This window comes from Dendrobates tinctorius, unplaced genomic scaffold, assembly GCF_039654945.1.
Source record: "Dendrobates tinctorius isolate UK_male_01 unplaced genomic scaffold, ASM3965494v1 ptg000044l, whole genome shotgun sequence".
Classification (NCBI taxonomy): Eukaryota; Metazoa; Chordata; class Amphibia; order Anura; family Dendrobatidae; genus Dendrobates; species Dendrobates tinctorius.
The window spans coordinates 32,330,945-32,349,714 of record NW_027361712.1 but is presented as its reverse complement, the minus strand read 5'-3'; the positions used below and the strand labels follow the sequence as shown (position 1 = coordinate 32,349,714).

Genomic DNA, 18,770 nt, shown 5'->3' with positions numbered 1-18,770 from the left:
CGTTTCAGAGTTATGACCTCATAAAGGGACAGTGGTCAGAATTGTAAAAATTGGCCCGGTCATGAACGTGCAAACCACCCTTGTGGTAAAGGGGTTAAACATGCATTCGGCACGAATATTGCTCTAATATGCCTCTAATATGTCAAAATCAGATTCGGGCACAAAAACCAAACAAATTCGCTCATCTCTACTCATGAGTACTGCAGTTCAGATTCTATTCACTTCAATATTAGCAGAATTGAGGGGTATGTCATTTATAAAACAGCAGACATACTGTAGGTCTTTCAGCTGCCTTCTTCACTTACTCCAGCCTTTGTCTACTCACTTTGGCCATCCACTCAGTAAGAGGATTATACACTTATCTTCTCCTACCTCGGTTTCCTGTCTACCCATTCAAACTTAACTCAAACTGACCACAATTTACTTACTTTACTTTTCTTGTCTACTTCCTCCAGTACAAAAACAGGCAAACACTCATAGAAACCTTAAATGTCATGACAGGAATGCACTCTCTGGCTTTCATATACAGACATCTATCACATCTACATGGCACTGAAGTAGTCACTCTTTCCGACCACAATTACATCAGCTGTGAAATCAGTCATCTCTTACACACAACAGAAGAAATCCAGCAGCCTTAGCACATACATCAATCTGATGAAAAAGTGAAGAAAATTTCATGGTTCTCAAAGCAATGTTGGATGAACCCAATCCAAAGAGGTTGCATAAAACAAGCAGTGTTTCAAATTTCTCTATTTCGCTAATTTCTCTGTTCCACAACCTCTGATAATTTTATTAACACTTTTAGCTCCCTTCTCTGTCCTTTGATTCTCATTCCAGGACCACAATCACATGTTCAGTATTTAGTCACTATTCACATTAGCATTTGTAAGCCAAAACGAGGTGAAATGCCTGCTGCAGCACAGTATCACACAACCTCCACCAGGGGGTGCGGGTGAAGGAAAACAGGTACACTCACCGTGAAATCACAGGGCAGAAGGCAGGAGCCACTAGGTGGCAAAAGAGTAGTCAGAAAGGCTAGGTCAGCAACAGAGAGGGAACAAAGTACCAGAGGTCACAGCAATACATGTGGTCAGAAATAAGCCAAAGACGTCAGAGCCGATCGGGAGCAGGAAAGCCAGAGACTCAAGACAGTCAAACACGTCAGAGGACAAGCCGAGTAAAATGCCAAGGGGGTCACAATACAGAGAGCGAGTACTACGATGAGTGAAGTCACAGGGAAACACAGGAAAGGGACCTAGGGAAACACAGGAAAGGGACCTAGGGAAACGGGCAGAGGACAAATCAGGGTATAACGGGTCAGCTGCTCAAGCCAGGGACAGGAATTATAAGGCTATGTGCACACGGTGCGGATTCTGCTGCGGATCCGCAGCTTTTCTGGCCCTGTGGGTCTGCAGCAGATTTAGGTGCATTGTACAGTACCATTGTTTTCAATGGTAAACTGAAAAACGCAGTGCACATGCTGCAGATTTTTCCGCGCGGATTTGCTGCGGGTTCAAATCTGCAGCATGTCAATTCTTTGTGCAGAATCCGCTGTGGTTTCACACCTTCTCCATTGTAGAGGTGTGAAACCGCAGGTCTAAACCGCAGGTCTTTTGACCTGCGGATTTTTCCAAATCCGCAGCACTAAAACTATGTGTGCACATAGCCTAACTGACACTGTTTGCAGGTAACAGTGGACTGAAATAGCCAGACAGATCTCAAAACGAGGCAGGGAAGATTAACCCACGCATGACCATCCTGGGGAGAGAATAATCAGAAACAAACCCTGGACTGGATCATGACACCAGGATTGGGTAAAAATGTAAAAGTGGTGCCTGTGTTTCTATTTTACTTTTCGTCTGACTGTCCCATTTCTGATTTTAATGCAAAAATGGTGGGGGGAACAAGAGGCGCAATAGTGCCCTATCACTAGTGGCACTAGAAGTATGAGCGGTATAATACAGTTCCACTCACCTATTCCAGTTGTGTAACCCACAACTGGCTTGAGAGCATATCACAGAATCAGCTGCTGCAGGACCTCCACCAACCACTCGCACGTGGAAAAACCTTCAGAAAGTTGTGGGAAGCAGGATGTGTTGCAGTCCGCGCTGCCGAGATTCACAAATCACCTGGGATACAAGAAGTTATAGCAGTGTACTCCTTTATTTCCTCCTACGCGTTTCGGCGCCCTTCCTGGCACCTTCCTCAGGGATATTACATCAGCCATAGGAGCAGGGAATTTATAGCCCCTTACATTAGCAATTATGGGTGTGTTCTGTTTACATGTGATGTCATAATGGTCATCACTGGGGGAGGGGCCAGCATTTTTGGCGGAATTTCACATAAATAGCATGATAAAACAAGAAAATGGTCCAAAACACTTGCTAAAATGTACATAAAAATCTTACAAACAGAATGATGTAAAAATTTCCATGAAAAATGCAGCAGAAACTTTGCTAAAACCATTGTCACCCGACTTTCAGGGTAGTAGAACCCATGTATTTGCTGGTTTCAGTGTTTTCTCTTGTGACTAATGTTGAGCGCCACCGTCTCACTGGTATCAGTGCTGTTGGATCGAAGGTTCTATAAACTGCTTTTTCATGACACTATCCTGTTAAATATATGGTCCTATGGTTGTTATAAAAGAATTGTTATGAAAAAAATCACAGGTAATAGATGCTATCAGTATGAACACATACACACTGAGATCACTCCCAATCCCTTTCTAAAATCTGTTATTTTCAAATCTGTTTCACCCACAGTTTTGTATTTACTTTTACTTTTATTATTTTTTCCCACTGGTATATAGCAATCACAACTCCTACGCGTTTCGGAAGGGCGCCAAAACGCGTAGGAGGAAATAAAGGAGTACACTGCTATAACATCTTGTATCCCAGGTGATTTGTGAATCTCAGCAGCGTGGACTGCAACACATCCTGCTTCCCACAACTTTCTGACCATTTCTGATTTTGCCTTACAAATACTCACGTAAAATACTGACCAAATACTGAATGAGTGAGCATGGCCTAACATCTTTCATCTCAGCTGAGAACCTTTCTACATATTTCAAGCACAAGATAGTCCCCACAACTTATCTACATACAGTAACTGCTTTGAGCTCTTCCTTCCAGATAATGCTTATACACCATTACTAATTAAAGGGAACCTGTCAGCTGATCCATGCTGCCCAAACTTCAAATTACAGCTCACCGTCGGGGCACTTGTTCCATTCAACTTCAACCTCATTCCTAACCTTGATACTCTATTTTCCAAGCCTTAAATTCCATCTCTTCAACCTATCATTAATCACTGGTGTCTTTCTTTCTTTACTTAAACATGCAACCACTAAACCTAGCAATAAGAAGTCATGCCCCAACCCACCTCTTAAGTAGAGCTATTACCCCTTCTCACCATCCCTGACTATCTAATACCTCCTACAAAAATATTACCACCTTGAACTCCCCTCCCACCTCTCATTCCTGTTTTTTTTTAATTACCGTATATACTAGCGTATAAGCCAAGATTTTCAGCCCATTTTTTTGGGCTGAAAGTCCCCCTCTCAGCTTATACGCGAGTCATATACCGGGGGTTGGTGGGGGAGGGGGAGCGGGGGTGTCAGAGACCATACTCACACCTCATGGAATGTCTCTGCAGCCCCTGCTTCTCCCTCGGTCATCTTCTTCCTGCGTTCAGCGGTCACGTGGCACCGCTCATTAAACTCATGAATATGCACATATTCATGAGCTTAATGAGCGGTACCACGTGACCGCTGAACGAAGGAAGAAGATGACTGAGGGAGAAGCAGGGGCTGCAGAGAAGACCGTGCGCCAGGAGGGGGTGAGTATGACCGGGGCAGAGCAATATTTACCTGTCCCTGTTCCATTGCTGTGCACCACTGTGTCTCCGAGTCCTCCTGCTGTGATGTTCAGCAGAGGGCGCGATGACGTAGTCAGGGCGCGCCCTCTGCTGAACATCACTGTAGAGACCCAGGAGACAGAGCGGTGGATGGCGATGGAACGGGGACTGGTAAATATCGCCAGTGCCTCAAGACACTGGTACCTGGCCCCCAGCGACGAGAGGTGAGTATGTCTTTTTTTTTTTTTAATTGTGGCAGCAGCAAATAAGGGGTATTTATGGAGCATCTTATGGGGCAGCATTAACCCATGTGCAGCATCATATGGGGGTATTTATGGAGCATCTTATGGGGCAGCATTAACCCTTGTGCAGCAGCATATGGGGTATTTATGGAGCATCTTATGGGGCAGCATTAACCCATGTGCAGCAGCATATGTGGGGTATTTATGGAGCATCTTATGGGGCAGCATTAACCCTTGTGCAGCAGCATATTATGGGGGTATTTATGGAGCATCTTATGGGGCAGCATTAACCCTTGTGCAGCAGCATATTATGGGGACATTTATGGAGCATCTTATGGGGCAGCATTAACCCTTGTGCAGCAGCATATAGGGGGTATTTATGGAGCATCTTATGGGGCAGCATTAACCCTTGTGCAGCAGCATATGGGGAGTATTTATGGAGCATCTTATGGGGCAGCAATAACCCTTGTGCAGCAGCATATAGGGGGTATTTATGGAGCATCTTATGGGGCAGCATTAACCCTTGTGCAGCAGCATATAGGGGGTATTTATGGAGCATCTTATGGGGCAGCATTAACCCTTGTGCAGCAGCATATGGGGAGTATTTATGGAGCATCTTATGGGGCAGCAATAACCCTTGCGCAGCAGCATATTATGGGGGTATTTATGGATTATCTTATGGGGCAGCATTAACCCTTGTGCAGCAGCATATGGGGAGTATTTATGGAGCATCTTATGGGGCAGCAATAACCCTTGCACAGCAGCATATTATGGGGGTATTTATGGATTATCTTATGGGGCAGCATTAACCCTTGTGCAGCATATGGGGGGTATTTATGGAGCATATTACTGGGCAGCATTAACCATTGTGCAGCAGCATATGGGGGTATTTATGGAGAATCTTATGGGGCAGCATTAACCCTTGTGCAGCAGCATATGGGGGGTATTTAGGGAGCATCTTCTTGGGGCAGCATTAACACTTGTGCAGCAGCATATGGGTTTTTTTTTTATCTATGGAGCATCTTCTTGGACCACCATTAACGCTAGGCTTATGCATGAGTCAATAAGTTTCCCCAGTTTATTGTGGCAAGATAAGGGGGGTCAGCTTATATGCGGGTCGGCTTATACACGAGTATATACGGTATGTATCAAACTTTTTATAGCATGCTTAACTAGGACTGTGTTAACGTTAACCCCTTTCTGACAGGGCTATTTTCCGTTTTGTTTGTTTTTTTCATTTTTCTTTTTTCCCCTCCTTCTTCCAAGAACCACAACTTTCTATTTTTCTTTACCTATAGCTGTTTAAAGCCTTGTTATTTTTGTGGGACGAGTTATACTTTTGAAAAAACACCATTCATTTTATCAGGTGATGCACTGGAAAGCAGGAAAAAAATTCCAAGTGTATTGAAATTGCAAAAAAAAAGTGCAATTCCACAATTGTTTTTTGGGTTTTTTATTTACCATAGGAGTATAGTAATGACAGGCACAGGGGTCTTCTGCAGCTCTATGGCTTTAATAGCAACCCATCGGCACCCAGCAATCAAGTGACTAGCACGCCAATGGGCACGTGGAATGATGCGGCCCCCTGCAATGCGTGTTAAATGTCACTGTCAGAGATTGAGGCTATGTGCACACATGTGGAATTCCCGTGGATTTTATGCGTTTTTACCTAGTTTTTTCGCTGCAAAAAAAGCATAAAATAGTCAATCCATTGAGTTCAATGGCATTCCTCACATGCTGTGCTAATGCTGTGTATTTTTTCGTGGTGGAATCGCATCACAGAAAAATACGCAGCATGCTCATTCTTTTTGCGGAGTCGCGGGAATTCCACACACATAGGAATGCATTGCTCCGCTTACTTTCCGCATGTGGCTATACCCACCATGCGCAAAGTAAGTGGAAAATGTGCGGATGGTACCCACGGTCTGGAGGAGAGGAGACTCTCCTCTAGGCCCTGGGTACCATATCCCTGTAAAAAATAGAATTAAAATAAAAAATCTTTATATTCTCACCTTCCGGCGTCCCCCGCAGCGTTCCCAGGCCTCAGTGATGTTCCCGCCAACTCCCATTCCCAGTGATGCCTTGCGACAATGACCTCTGCTGACGTAGCTATCTCACGAGATGCTACGTCATCTGGGGTCATTGTCGCAAGGCATTGCTGGGAATGGGACTTGCCGGGAGCATCACTGAGGCCTAGGGACGCCAGAAGGTGAGAATAACATGATTTTTTATTTTTTTTTTAATATTTTTAACATTATATCTTTTTACTACTGATGCTGCATAGCAGACTCAATAGTAAAAAGTTGGTCACACTAGTCAAACACTATGTTTGACAAGTGTGACCAACCTGTCAATCAGTTTTCCAGGCAATGCTAAAGATCGCTTGGAAAATGCTAGTATTCTGCAAGCTAATTACGCTTGCAAAATGCTAGTTTTTTATGGGAAATACGCGCGAATAACGCATGCGTATTTCCCGTGGCAGGGAGTTGTGGAATTGCAGTGGAAATTTCCGCAGGAATTCCGCAAGTGTGCATATAGCCTGACAGTGGCATTCAAAGGGAACCTGTCACCACATCACGCTTAACCAATATAAACTATTAATATGGCCATATAAATTATAGACTGCTGAAAAAAGTCTTACTTGTATGTCTCATATCAGATGCCTCGCTGTTGATAAATTATCTTTTATCATTTTATGTAAATGATGTCTTCCAGGCTGTAGGCAGGATGTTGCCTGGAAGAGAACTCTGCCTCTAGAGCTTATTTTACATAGAAAGGGGACTTACCCCAGCACAAGTTCTGCTGTAACATATTTGACTATCAGTGGTTTGTTCCAAGTCTGCACTGTTATCCTTGTATTTACAAATGGCGATCACAGAGAATTTGAACAAGCATACAACTCTGAACAGCAATAGACCTGCTGCCAGGCTGGTGGTTTATAACTGGAGGGAGTTGGAGTTGGAGGGAGGAGAAATCAAAGGACTGCAGAGATCTGATTGGGATGTTAAGAGTTAACTCCTCTCCTGGAATAGAACTACTGTGCACTTTTGACCAAGCACTAGAGACTGTGCTCCATGGAAACCAGATGTACATTATAAATATACAGTTTCTTATTGCAGGAGAATAACAGCAAGCAAATAGGTAAAGAAAATCAATTGCAAACTTGCTTATTCTCATGCCATCTAAGTAAAGCAATTTAAGAACTTGAAAACACTTATTTCAAGAGAACATATCATCTTGTGGCTGGATTTTGCACATTTTATTTCCACTGGTCTTCTGAGTGTTCGCCTTAATTTACTTATGAAATCCACCATACGGATCCAGAGATATATACCTATTTATTTAGTGCTAATTTTTATGGTATTTACCAAGGGGGTGTGACTCACAGAATTGTCTGTGGCTATGTCTTTGTACTGCTCTGCATTATTGCTCTATGAGCATCTCTCCTTTGATAAAGACCATAAATATTAGCATTAAATAAAAAGGCCCATATCTTTGGAACCATATGGCTAAGTTTAAAAAAAAATATTCAGGGAAACAGCAGGAATAAATTAAGAGCAAAAAGTGTTCACTTTTCACCTGGTGACACGTCCTCTTAATAGCTCCATATTTTCACAAATCCACCACCTTTGATTCCAAACTGTCTTTCAATCACACACCCAATCCTTTATCACCTTTTGCCTTCTACATGTCAAAACATGTCCTCAATTTCAAATGCAAATTATCAGTCCTTGTCATGTTCCATCTAGACTTCTACAACTGACTTCTCTGCTTCCTCCCATCTAAGGCTATGTTTCCCGATGAGTAAGGGCCCCATCACACATAACGACTCACCAGTGATCCGGACAACTAAATCAACTTGTCAGGATCGCTGGTGTGTCGCTACATGATCGCTGGGTGAGCTGCCAAACAGGCAGCTTCACCAGCGATCAGCACCAGCGACGACGACGAGTGCGTCGCTGTGTACCTTAGTTACCAGCGCGCTGGTGCAGGGAACTGGCAACCAAGGTAAACAGCGGGTTTCTAAGTGCGGCGCGGCACTTAGAAACCCGATGTTTACCTTGGTTACCAGCTCCCTGCACCAGCGCGCTGGTAACTAAGGTACACATTGGGTTTCTAAGTGCCGCACTGCACTTAGAAACCCGATGTTTACCTTGGTTACGAGCTCCTGCTCGCTGATCGCTGGTCTCCCGCCTGTCACAAGCAGCGATGCGTGCTGGCCAGTGGGAGACCAACAACCCAAAAAAAGTCCAGAGGTTTCCACACTGGTGAGATCGCTGTTGCGTCACAAAACTTGTGACTCAGCAGCAATCTCGCTAGCAAGATCGCTGTGTGTGACGGGGGCTTAAGTTTTTGATGTTGCAGATTTTCTGTACCTATTAATTAAATCAGGTTACTTGCAATGGAAACACAATAAAAATGCATATGTTTATTTTACCTGCAAATTTTCTGCACCTACTATCATTCTATTGGGTATATTTCCATAGAAAACTCAACTTACCCACAAGTGAGACTGACTTGTGGATATCAATCATGCACCGTAGGTCAGTTTATGCAGCATAAAAAAGCACAATGTGCATGACGTTTCTATAAATTCCATCCACTTTGCTGGAATTTTAGGATGCTGCGGTTTTTTTTGCAGAGAGAGGACACAGCAGCAAAGCCTCAACAAAAATGCTTTGTGGGAACTAAACCAATTGTTTAAATAAAAAATATAATCCAAAAATATCCTGATGTCCTCTCGTGTAAAGTATTTTCATTTATTTTCAGGCTTGCTGATTTACCTTGTAATATGGTTCAGTATACGGTGAGTTTTTTACATCAGTATCTGTAAGCCAAAACCAGGAGTGGATGATAAATCCAAAAGTGGTGACATGTTTGTATTATACTTTTCCTCTGATTGTTCCTGTCCCGGTTTTGGCTTTCAAACACAGAGGTAAAATACTGACCAAATACAGATTGTGTGCACATGGCCTTACTTTGCTTATCCCCCACCCCCTCCTTCATTACTTCATTTAGGTAGAATTTTTTTTTCTGCGACCATAGAGCGGAGTGTTGATCCAATGAAAAGTATAAGCTACAAAGCTTTCTACTGTGTCCGTGTTCTGCTCCATGTGTGCCCTAGGTAGTGGCTGTGCTCCCCTCTTCTGCCCTCTGTGCTTCTCGTGTGGAAGTGGGGTGATGAACAATCAATCGGAGTCTCAGTAGCCAGACACCCATCGATAAAAATGTTACATAGCACTAACATATTCCTTAGCAATTTAAAATTAAGATAGTATGTGTACAACCAATATCAGACATTACATACTAACCCATAATTCAACACTTAAACAAGAGGAGTGAAGACCTCACTCACAGGAGCTTACACTCTGTAAAGTTTAGTTACTCTTTAAGTCTTTTGCTGCACCAACTATATATAGTCTTATAGCCTTTATGGTGTTGCATTATAATAATCATAACTTTTTATTTTTATGTCAAATCAGTGCTGCAGTATGAGAGATTATTTTTGGCAGGATAAGCCCTTAACATTTTTTGTTAAATATGAAGAATTAACTTTTTTAGGGGAGTTGCAATTGAAAAATAAAATTTTAAGTGGGAGTTGTTGAGCATTTAGTCATGGGATGCAAAGGATCCTTTGGTAGACACCAGGTCTGTGTGTATATTTCAGGTGACAGAGGGACACCCCTCACTTGAGCACCTAGATGCCGTGTTCATTATTGACTGTGTGGCGGCCCCAGGAGTATGGTCGCCACAATGGCATTGCCTTCCTCCTAGGGAGTGTGATGTCATGCTTGGAAGCAATAAAGGATCTCTCTGGCAGTTAAACACAACACACAACACAGCTCCCACTCCAGGCCAGCAGAGGGAGTTCTAAACCCAAAACTGGGGGAAGAGCTGCTCTCTGGGGGCCAGGAAGGGAAAATTAGGAGTACGTGTGAGGAGGGCAATGTGTGTGGACGTGAGGAGAAGAGCTGGGATATTGAGCAGAGAGTTCAGGCTTATTCCCAGCTATAGCGCATGATCTGGAGCCCGGTATCCAAGGCTGTATGGACACTGATGGTTCTGCAACAGAAACCGGAGGAATAGGAAGCTGTAAATGCTCTATTCCCACAGAAGACTCAGAGGCACAACAGCGACGTGTGAGCCAGAAGAAGGAGGCTACAGCTGTCTGCCATACGAGGGAGTTCTAAAGAGAATAAGCAAGTGGAACTTCAGTGTAACACAGTACTGCAAGTACCTAAAACTAAGCACTAGGAAGGAGACTACACAACCCATCTGCCTAGAGAGATTCCTAAGTTGCTTCCAGGCTAGCCAGCTCCTGTGCCATCTGTAATCTGGACCCTGGACTGTATTTGCCAAGCAAAGTAAAGGTAAAGAAACTGCACCCTATTGTGTCCTTGCTTTCTTCCTGCCAACTCTCCAGCACTGCTACATATCTGTGCCAAACACTACACCCGCTTCCTCAACACCTACCCTCTTCATCTACTCTGCCCTGGGACTACAGCCCTGCCTGTGGAGGGCTACACCATCATTGCTGCACCCCACCATCTGTCCCAGAAGATCTGTCTGCAGCGTCGGCTTTAGGCTGAGTTCACACGTGGCGTTTTTTTCGCGTTTCCGCGGCGGTTTTAACCGCGCGATTTTGCCGCGAAAACGCGAAGAATAAGCATCCCATGCATTCCTATGGGATTCCACAATGCTGTGCTAATGCTGCGGTTTTACCGCGGCGGAATCGCTTCGCGGTAAAAACCGCAGCATGCTCATTAATTTGCGGAATCGCGGCAATCCCGCACCCATAGGAATGCATTGTTCCGCTTACTTTCCGCATGTGGCTGTGCACACCATGCGGAAAGTAAGCAGAACATTTGTGGATGGTACCCATGGTCCGGAGGAGAGGAGACTGTCCTCCGGGCTTTGGGTACCATATCCCTGTAAAAAATAGAATTTAAAAATAAAAAATATTGTTATTCTTACCCTCCGACGTCCCGCGCAGTCTTCCTGCTTCTCTTCACACTCTCGTTCCCAGTAGTCCTTTGCGAAAATGCCCGCAATGGCGTCCGTTCTCACGGGATCGCGAAGTCTCGCGGTCATTCGCGCGACGTCATCGCGAATGACCGCGAGACGTCACGATCCCGCGAGAACTGACGTCATCGCGGGCATTTTCGCAAAGGATTACTGGGAACGGATGCGTGGGACGTCGGAGGGTAAGAATAACACCATTTTTTATTTTTTTTTTACATTCTATCTTTTACTATTGATGCCGCATAGGCGGCCTCAGTAGTAAAAAGTTGGTCACACTTGTCAAACACTATGTTTGACGAGTGTGACCAACCTGTCAATCAGTTCTCCAAGCGATGCTACAGATCGCTTGGAGAACGCTAGCATTTTGCAAGCTAAATACGCTTGCAAAATGCTAGTTTTTCCGCGGGAAAATCGCGGGAATTTAAAATGCGGTTTTCCCGCGGACTGGAATTCCGGAATTCTCGCGGTAATTTCCGCGAGAGTTCCGGTACGTGTGCACTTAGCCTAACACCTTCATTGCCGAACACCACAGGTGGCGTCACGAATCATTCACTCATAAACTTTATTCCATCACTTCATCCCTTTTACATGGGCGCCCAGGGCCACGGACCAGGTCACCGCTGCTGTGACATTCCCCTCTGAGAGTCCGGCCTGGTACCGAGTACCCCACAGCCCTGGGAGGGCGACCCATTCTTTTATATTTTGGCAGTGGGCAAATAATAATATAATAGCACTGTCCTGTACATTCTGCGCTCAGTATCACCACGCAGCTCTAGAACAAGTGTTTTTTAAGTAACTTTGCTGAAAAATTAACCTCATTTTGGTGTGTGCAAACGTTGGGTTGTCCTCAAGCGGATAATTACCTTCCCCACTCACTATTCTTCTTCCTTTCCCCTCTGTCCATCTCTTCTTTGGCTACTAGCTGCTTCATCAATTCAGATCAAAATAATAACAGTGACTTACAAGGCTGTCCATAATCTGTCCACTCCATAAGTTTCTCCACGTACAATCTCTGGTCCTCACACAACTGCTTTCTTTGCTGTTATCTTGTCTGCCCCTCATAGCACTATAGTCAAGATTTTAACCTTGGTTCCAGTGTATTTAGGATGCCAGTGTCCACAACACGAGATTCCCAGCTTCAATCAAACCCTTCAAAAGCAATCTAAAAATTCACCTGTTTTGAAAAACTTACAACTGACAAAACTGTCACTTTAAAATAAAAAAAAGATTAATACTAACACTGCTTATATGTGTACAGAATACCAAGCCAAAATATACAGGTGTGCATGATGGCTAAAGCTGCCTATACATCTAACGAGTTAGAATAATGCCCTCTCATTCCCTGCCTTCCTGCTCTTCTAAAAGAAAATTGCAAGGCCCTCAAAAGCCAATAAGTATGGGGACTTCCCTGTTGGCAGATTTCAGAAGGGTGAATGTCAGTATGTCTAATCCTTTGATCATCCATGAGATAACCCGGTATCAGGGATATCTGACGTTGGCTTGTCTTCCTCTCCGCTTAGGAATTAATAATAAAGTCTATTGCTAGCTTAGATGACATGCTTCTTGTTTATACAGATGAATACACAACCAATGGTGGCCATGGATATTATTGGAGATGTGCAATAAGCCGACTGCCATCAGATCGGCAGGTGATCTTACTGTCAGATCCCGACAAGGTTTGCTAGACTTATAAACAAGGTTTACATCCATAGCAGGGTCAGAACATCTCAAAAAAAGATCTGAATAAAGGTTCTTCCATGAATTTGTATGACAACACATAGAAAGACTAAGTGATATGGCTACAAGATACTAACTCGCTGTTCATTTGCAGAGGTGCCTAGACCGACTCTTATTTTTGAACCGGAGCAGCCAGTGTACTTTGCGGGAGAGTCTTTATCACTGAGATGCTTTTCTGAAATGCAGACAAGGATCACGGGTTACAACTTCTTCAGGGATTCAGAGTTGATGGTTAACAATTCTGCCTCAAGTAGACTGATGCTTCAGCTTTCTTTAATGCATGCAGGAAATTATTTCTGCACATATTACACAGAAGCCACCAGCAGAGTACCAGAAAGCAACTCCATAACTCTTAAAGTGATAGGTAAGTGACCTTCATAAGTTTTCCTTATGATAAAATCAATGCGTTCCACTGATCTATTTGCCTTATACTACATGTACTCCCAGACTGACCGCCAGTCTCCTGACCTCAATCTCATATGTGTAAGTCCAGGGCAGAAGAGTCATGGTCAGTCAGTGAGGACCTTGAAATCTGACCCCAAACTAATTAATATAGAAATTAAATTTCTCAGTTTTTTGTCTATTTTAAGTAAGTTTTTTTTGTGAGACATAAAATTACTTTGTTGGATATATTGTAGGCTGGGTTGCTTTTTAGAAAAAAAAGAATTGCTTAACATCTCTGTTAAGGCATGTAATGAAAGTCAATTTTGTGGAGATCTTAAAGGGATTGTCCTGTCTTGTATATTTATGGTAAATCCACACTATATGCGATTAATGGATGCTCGATGTCGTTCCCACCTCGAAAAAATGCAGACATGTGGTATATACAATAAGGGAAAGCACCTTTAACCCTTCCTGATGTACAGCGTAACAGCACATTATACATTGCGTCAGCATATATGGATTGGGCTCATTGCACTCAGCAGATGCTAGCTATGTCACATGCCTGTAAGGGCTCATACTCATATGTGAGAAAAAAAACAGTCCGCAATCTGGACCGGAAAAACGGACGAGTGTCTTTCGAGTGTCATGCGATTTTCAAACCTAGCATCCGATTTACATCCGAGTGCAGTGTGATTGGTATCCGAGTGCAATGCGATTTTAACATGAGCTTTTACATACAGCAGTTCTCTGCTATTTACACATCATTTTCAAAGGACATATTCATCAAAACACACACATACAGTAAATATATATATATATATATATACTGTATATACAGTGGGGAAAAAAAGCTTTATATGAAAAATAAATTTTGCCAAATCAGACAATGTGATTTTCTGGATTTGTTTTCTCATTTTGACTCTCATAGTTGTGGTCTACCTATGATGTCAATTAAAAGGCCTCTCTCATATTTTTAAGTGGGAGAACTTGCACAATTGGTGGCTGACCAAATACTTTTTTCCCCACTGTATATATAGATAGTTACACATGTGGTCAAAATTGTTGGTACCCCTCATTTAATGACAGAAAAACCTACAATGGTGACAGAAATAACTTGAATCTGATGTAAAGGAGATACAGAAACTGTCCTGAACCTCCAAACTTGTCCCGATTTAGTGTGTATATATTATTGGATCATAATGATATGTGTAAAATCTGCTATGTAAATATGTATAAGATTAAGGAAAGTGTGTAGTGCACATGTTTGGTCACTAGATGGGGGTATTATAGGTGTGCTTAGTGTAGGACAAGAGTGTATTCGTGTAAATGGTTAACCATAAGAGGGGTCAGCTGGATGTAAGGCAGGAATATTTCCTGGGTAGATTCAGTCAGGGATAGGTAGCTTGGGCGGGCTAAATGCCCAAGCTACTCATCGCCCCGCAACGTTTAAGGAGGAACCCAGCTATCCAGAGTCAGTGGGACAGCACAGCCTCATTGCTTGGGCTGATGCCCTCAGAACCGGGGCAAAACAGCTGAATGAACACCTGTATGCAGTGAGGCTGGCCAGGGAGGACACTGAAGAGCTGTTGGATGCAGTCCAACCCAGGAACGTGCAGTGTGACAGGAAGAGGCGTGCAGGGAAAGATGAAGTAATGTACAAGCTGTCAAAAATGTTTTAACAAATCTGGATGTGCTACGAAGTTATGAAAGTAAAGTTTTTACATTTAGTTTTGCACCTGGACTGTGTCTCTGTTTATTCAGAAGCAGCCGGAGGTGACCATAAAGAATGGAGAACAAACCCTGAGGACGCAGGGGACAGAGAGGCAAGTAAGCTGACAGAGGAGCATGATTTTTATGTATTGGAAGGCCAGGAAACACAAGACCCGATGAACTCAGCCACGACTACAGCCCTGGCTGACCTCTACACTGACAAAAGTAATAATAACTAAAAAATCTATGATAACGAACAAATGAAAGTCAGACATTGCTTTTCAACCATACTTCCACAGAATTTTTTTAAAAAATAAAACTTATAAAATAGGCCTGGACAGAAATGATGGTACCCTTAATTTAATATTTTGTTGCACAATTTTTTGAGTTAATCACTGCAATTAAACGATTCCTGTAACTGTCAATGAGACTTCTGCACCTCTCGTCAGGTGTCAGGTATTTTGGCCCACTCCTCAAGAGCTAACTGCTCCAGTTGTCTCGTGTTTGAAGGTTGCATTTTCCAGATGGCATGTTTCAGCTCTTTCCAAAGATGCTTAATAGGATTTAGGTCAGGACTCATAGAAGGCCACTTCAGAATAGCCCAATGTTTTCTTCTTAGCCATTCTTGGGTGATTTTAGCTGTGTGGTTTGGGTCATTATTCTGTTGCAAGACCCCTGACCTGCGACTGAGACCAAGCTTTCTGACACTGGGCAGCACATTTCTCTCTAGAATACCTTGATAGTCTTGAGATTTCATTGTACCCTGCACAGATTCCAGACACTCTGTGCCAGATGCAGCAACGCAGCCCCAGAACATAACAGAGCCTCCTCCATGATTCACAGTAGGGACAGTGTTCTTTTCTTGATATGCTTCATTTTTCCATCTGTAAACACAGCCTTGCCAAAAAGTTCAATTTTTGTCTCATCTGTCTATAGGACATTCTTCCAGAAGTTTTGTGACTTGTCATCATGTATTTTGGAAAATTCCAGTCTGGCTTTATTATGATTGTTTTTCAACAATGGTATCCTCCTTGGTCATCTCCCATGCAGTCCACTTTGGCTCATACGACAGATGATGCGATCTGACACTGATTTTCCTAGAGCTTGAAGTTCATCTGTTTAGAAGTTTTTCTGGGCTCTTTTGTTATCATTCGTATTTTCCGTCTCTTTGATTTGTCATCAATTTTCCTCCTGCGGCCACATCCAGGGAGGTTGGCTACAGTCCCATGGATCTTAAATTTCTGAATAATATGTGCAACTGCAGTCACAGGAGCATCAAGCTGCTTGGAGATGGTCTTATAACTTTTGCCTTTAGCATGTTTGTCTATAATTTTCTTTCTAATCTCCTGAGACAACTCTTTCCTTCGATTCCTCTGGCCCATGTTGAGTGTGATACACACCATGTCACCAAACAGCACTATCACGGACCGTGTACTAGGTACTCACCGGTACGTACGCACCCTGTGCAGTGCAGACAAACGGGGTTCACAGCGTCCGGGGACAGAGACTGGACAGCACGCAACCACCGGCAAACAGGACCTGCGACACGTGACCACAGGGGGCAGGACCAGGGAGAAGCCAACAGCAGGAGAGTAGTCAGGGCCAAGCTAAAGGAGTCATGAAACCGGGAGAGGCAGAAACGGTACCAAAGGGACAGACAGAACAGAATCAAACCACGCAGAAGTCAAAGAAACAGACGAGCAAACAGACAGTACCAAATCAGCAGGCAAATACAAAATGAGAAACAGACCTGGTCAGAACCAAGGTATCACACACTAGAACAGGTACAAGGCACAGGCACACAGGGGTCAACTTAACTCAGCCGAGGGCAGGAGTATAACTGACAAGGATTTGAGCAATCTGAGGGTATAAAAAGCCTTCCCAGATGCAGAGGGAGGCTACAATGATTAACCCCTGGCGCACCAGTCCCAAGCCTACCATAGGATCATGACAATCACAGTGAGTATCTGTAGCCCTCTATACAGGCCCACTCACTGATTCCAAGATTGTAGACACCTGTGATGCTAATCAGTGGACACACCGTGATTTAATATGTCTCCTTTGTCACATTATTTTCAGTGGTACCATCTTTTCTGTCCAGGCCTATTTCATTAGTTTTATTTTTTTTTATATTCTGTGGAAGTGGGTCGCCCTCCCAGGGCTGTGGGGTACTCGGTACCGGGCTGGTGTCAGTGGGATGTGTCACAGCAGCGGTGACCAGGACCGTGGCCCTGGGCGCCCAAGTAATAAGAACATGTGAATGGTGGAATGTAGTTAATGGAATAGTTTGTGACGCCACCTGTGGTGTTCGGCTAGGGAGGTGTTAAGCCGACGCTGCAGACAGATCCTCCGGGACAGATGGTGTGGTGCAGCAATGATGTTATAGCCCTCCACAGGCAGGGCTGTTGTCCCAGGGCAGTGTAGATATGGAGACACTTAGATGGTGTAGTGTTTGGCGCAGGGGATGTAGAAGTGCCAGGCGGACGGACGCAGGAAGGAATGGAGGACACCAGGGCATGTAGTTCCAAAGCTTTACTCACAGTTTGTTGTGCCCGTTTCTGTGCCGTGTCCTCCGGGTCAGGGACTCAGTCAACCTCCAGGCAAGATGGAATGATCCCTTCCACACTCCGCCAACTTATGTGCCTTTTCTGAATGTCTCCTCTATAGCGCCTTTAAGTGTGAAGATCTCCTAGTACTGAGTTACACTGGGGACTCTCTACTTCTGAATCCCGGCTCTCTATCCATGTTGCTGTTGTGCCCTCAAGTCTTAGATGGGAGTAGTGCATTTACAGCCCACTACTCCACCGGTGTCTGCTGCAGAACCATTAGTGTCCATACAACCTTGGGGACCGGGCCCCGGCCTTGCGCTTAGAACTTCTAGGCAGGGTTCTTCCTCTAACCCACGTCCTCTATGTTCCCTTTTACTCCTACGTTCCGTACTTGTCTTTTCCCTTCTATGGAAGCTCAGGCTTCGGTTCAATGTCCTTCTCCTTCTTTCCTTTCCCGTGCCAGCTGGCTCAGGTCACTGAGGCAGCTGCAGCACTCCTTCCTCCATCCCTCTTCCAGGGATCCCCACTCCTCTCCTAGTGGCTTAACTCAACCTCTGAACCTCCTGTCAGACTGAACTCTCATCCTGGAACCGTCCCACTCTTTTATCTGTATTCTCAACCCCACCCACCTCCCAGCACATTTAGTGTTCCAAGCAGGGAACCACCAAAGGTGCTCTGCCTCTCTCTAAGCAAGGAGCCGCAATGTGGTTTTGCTGAACTATTCTATTGTGTGGGGTGCGAGTGTTGGAGCGTGGTCAGGAGCCTCCAACTTACCTGGATGGTGGGGCACCACACCTTAGGAGAAGGTGCAGTACCTCTGTGGCGACTGAGCCTCAGGGGCGCAACAGAAGCATGGTTGAAAAGCAATGTCTGACTTTCATTTGTTCATTATCATAGATTTTTTAGTTATTATTACTTTTGTCAGATTCAAGTTATTTCTGTGACCATTGTGGGTTTTTCTGTCATTACACGAGGGGTACCAACAATTTTTACCACGTGTGTATATCAATACCACATGAAATATTCAATGCACACATGGACCCATTCTGCCGTTTAGTTTAAAAAATGAGTTCAGGCCTCCATATACATAGAATAGTTATATACACATAGAATACATACATATATATATAGTTAGATGTCAGTGACCCAGAAGAAAAGACGGTAAAACATCTGCCGGGTTCTGTAAAATCACTGCAGGAGCTGACAGGATAGAAAAGTTGGTTTGCATACAGCAAAGACAAATGGAATAGGTAGATATATAAATGTC

General features: G+C 44.0%; 1 protein-coding gene across 1 annotated transcript in view; it reads left to right on the top strand.

Annotated features, from left to right (window-relative positions):
• Window positions 1-18,770, top strand: part of LOC141089251 (immunoglobulin superfamily member 1-like) — a 156,376-nt gene that overhangs the window by 68,883 nt on the left and 68,723 nt on the right. The window contains exon 4 of the mRNA XM_073575558.1: window positions 12,955-13,224. Within this exon, the coding sequence (XP_073431659.1) occupies window positions 12,955-13,224 (270 nt within the window). The remainder of the gene's footprint in view (window positions 1-12,954; window positions 13,225-18,770) is intronic.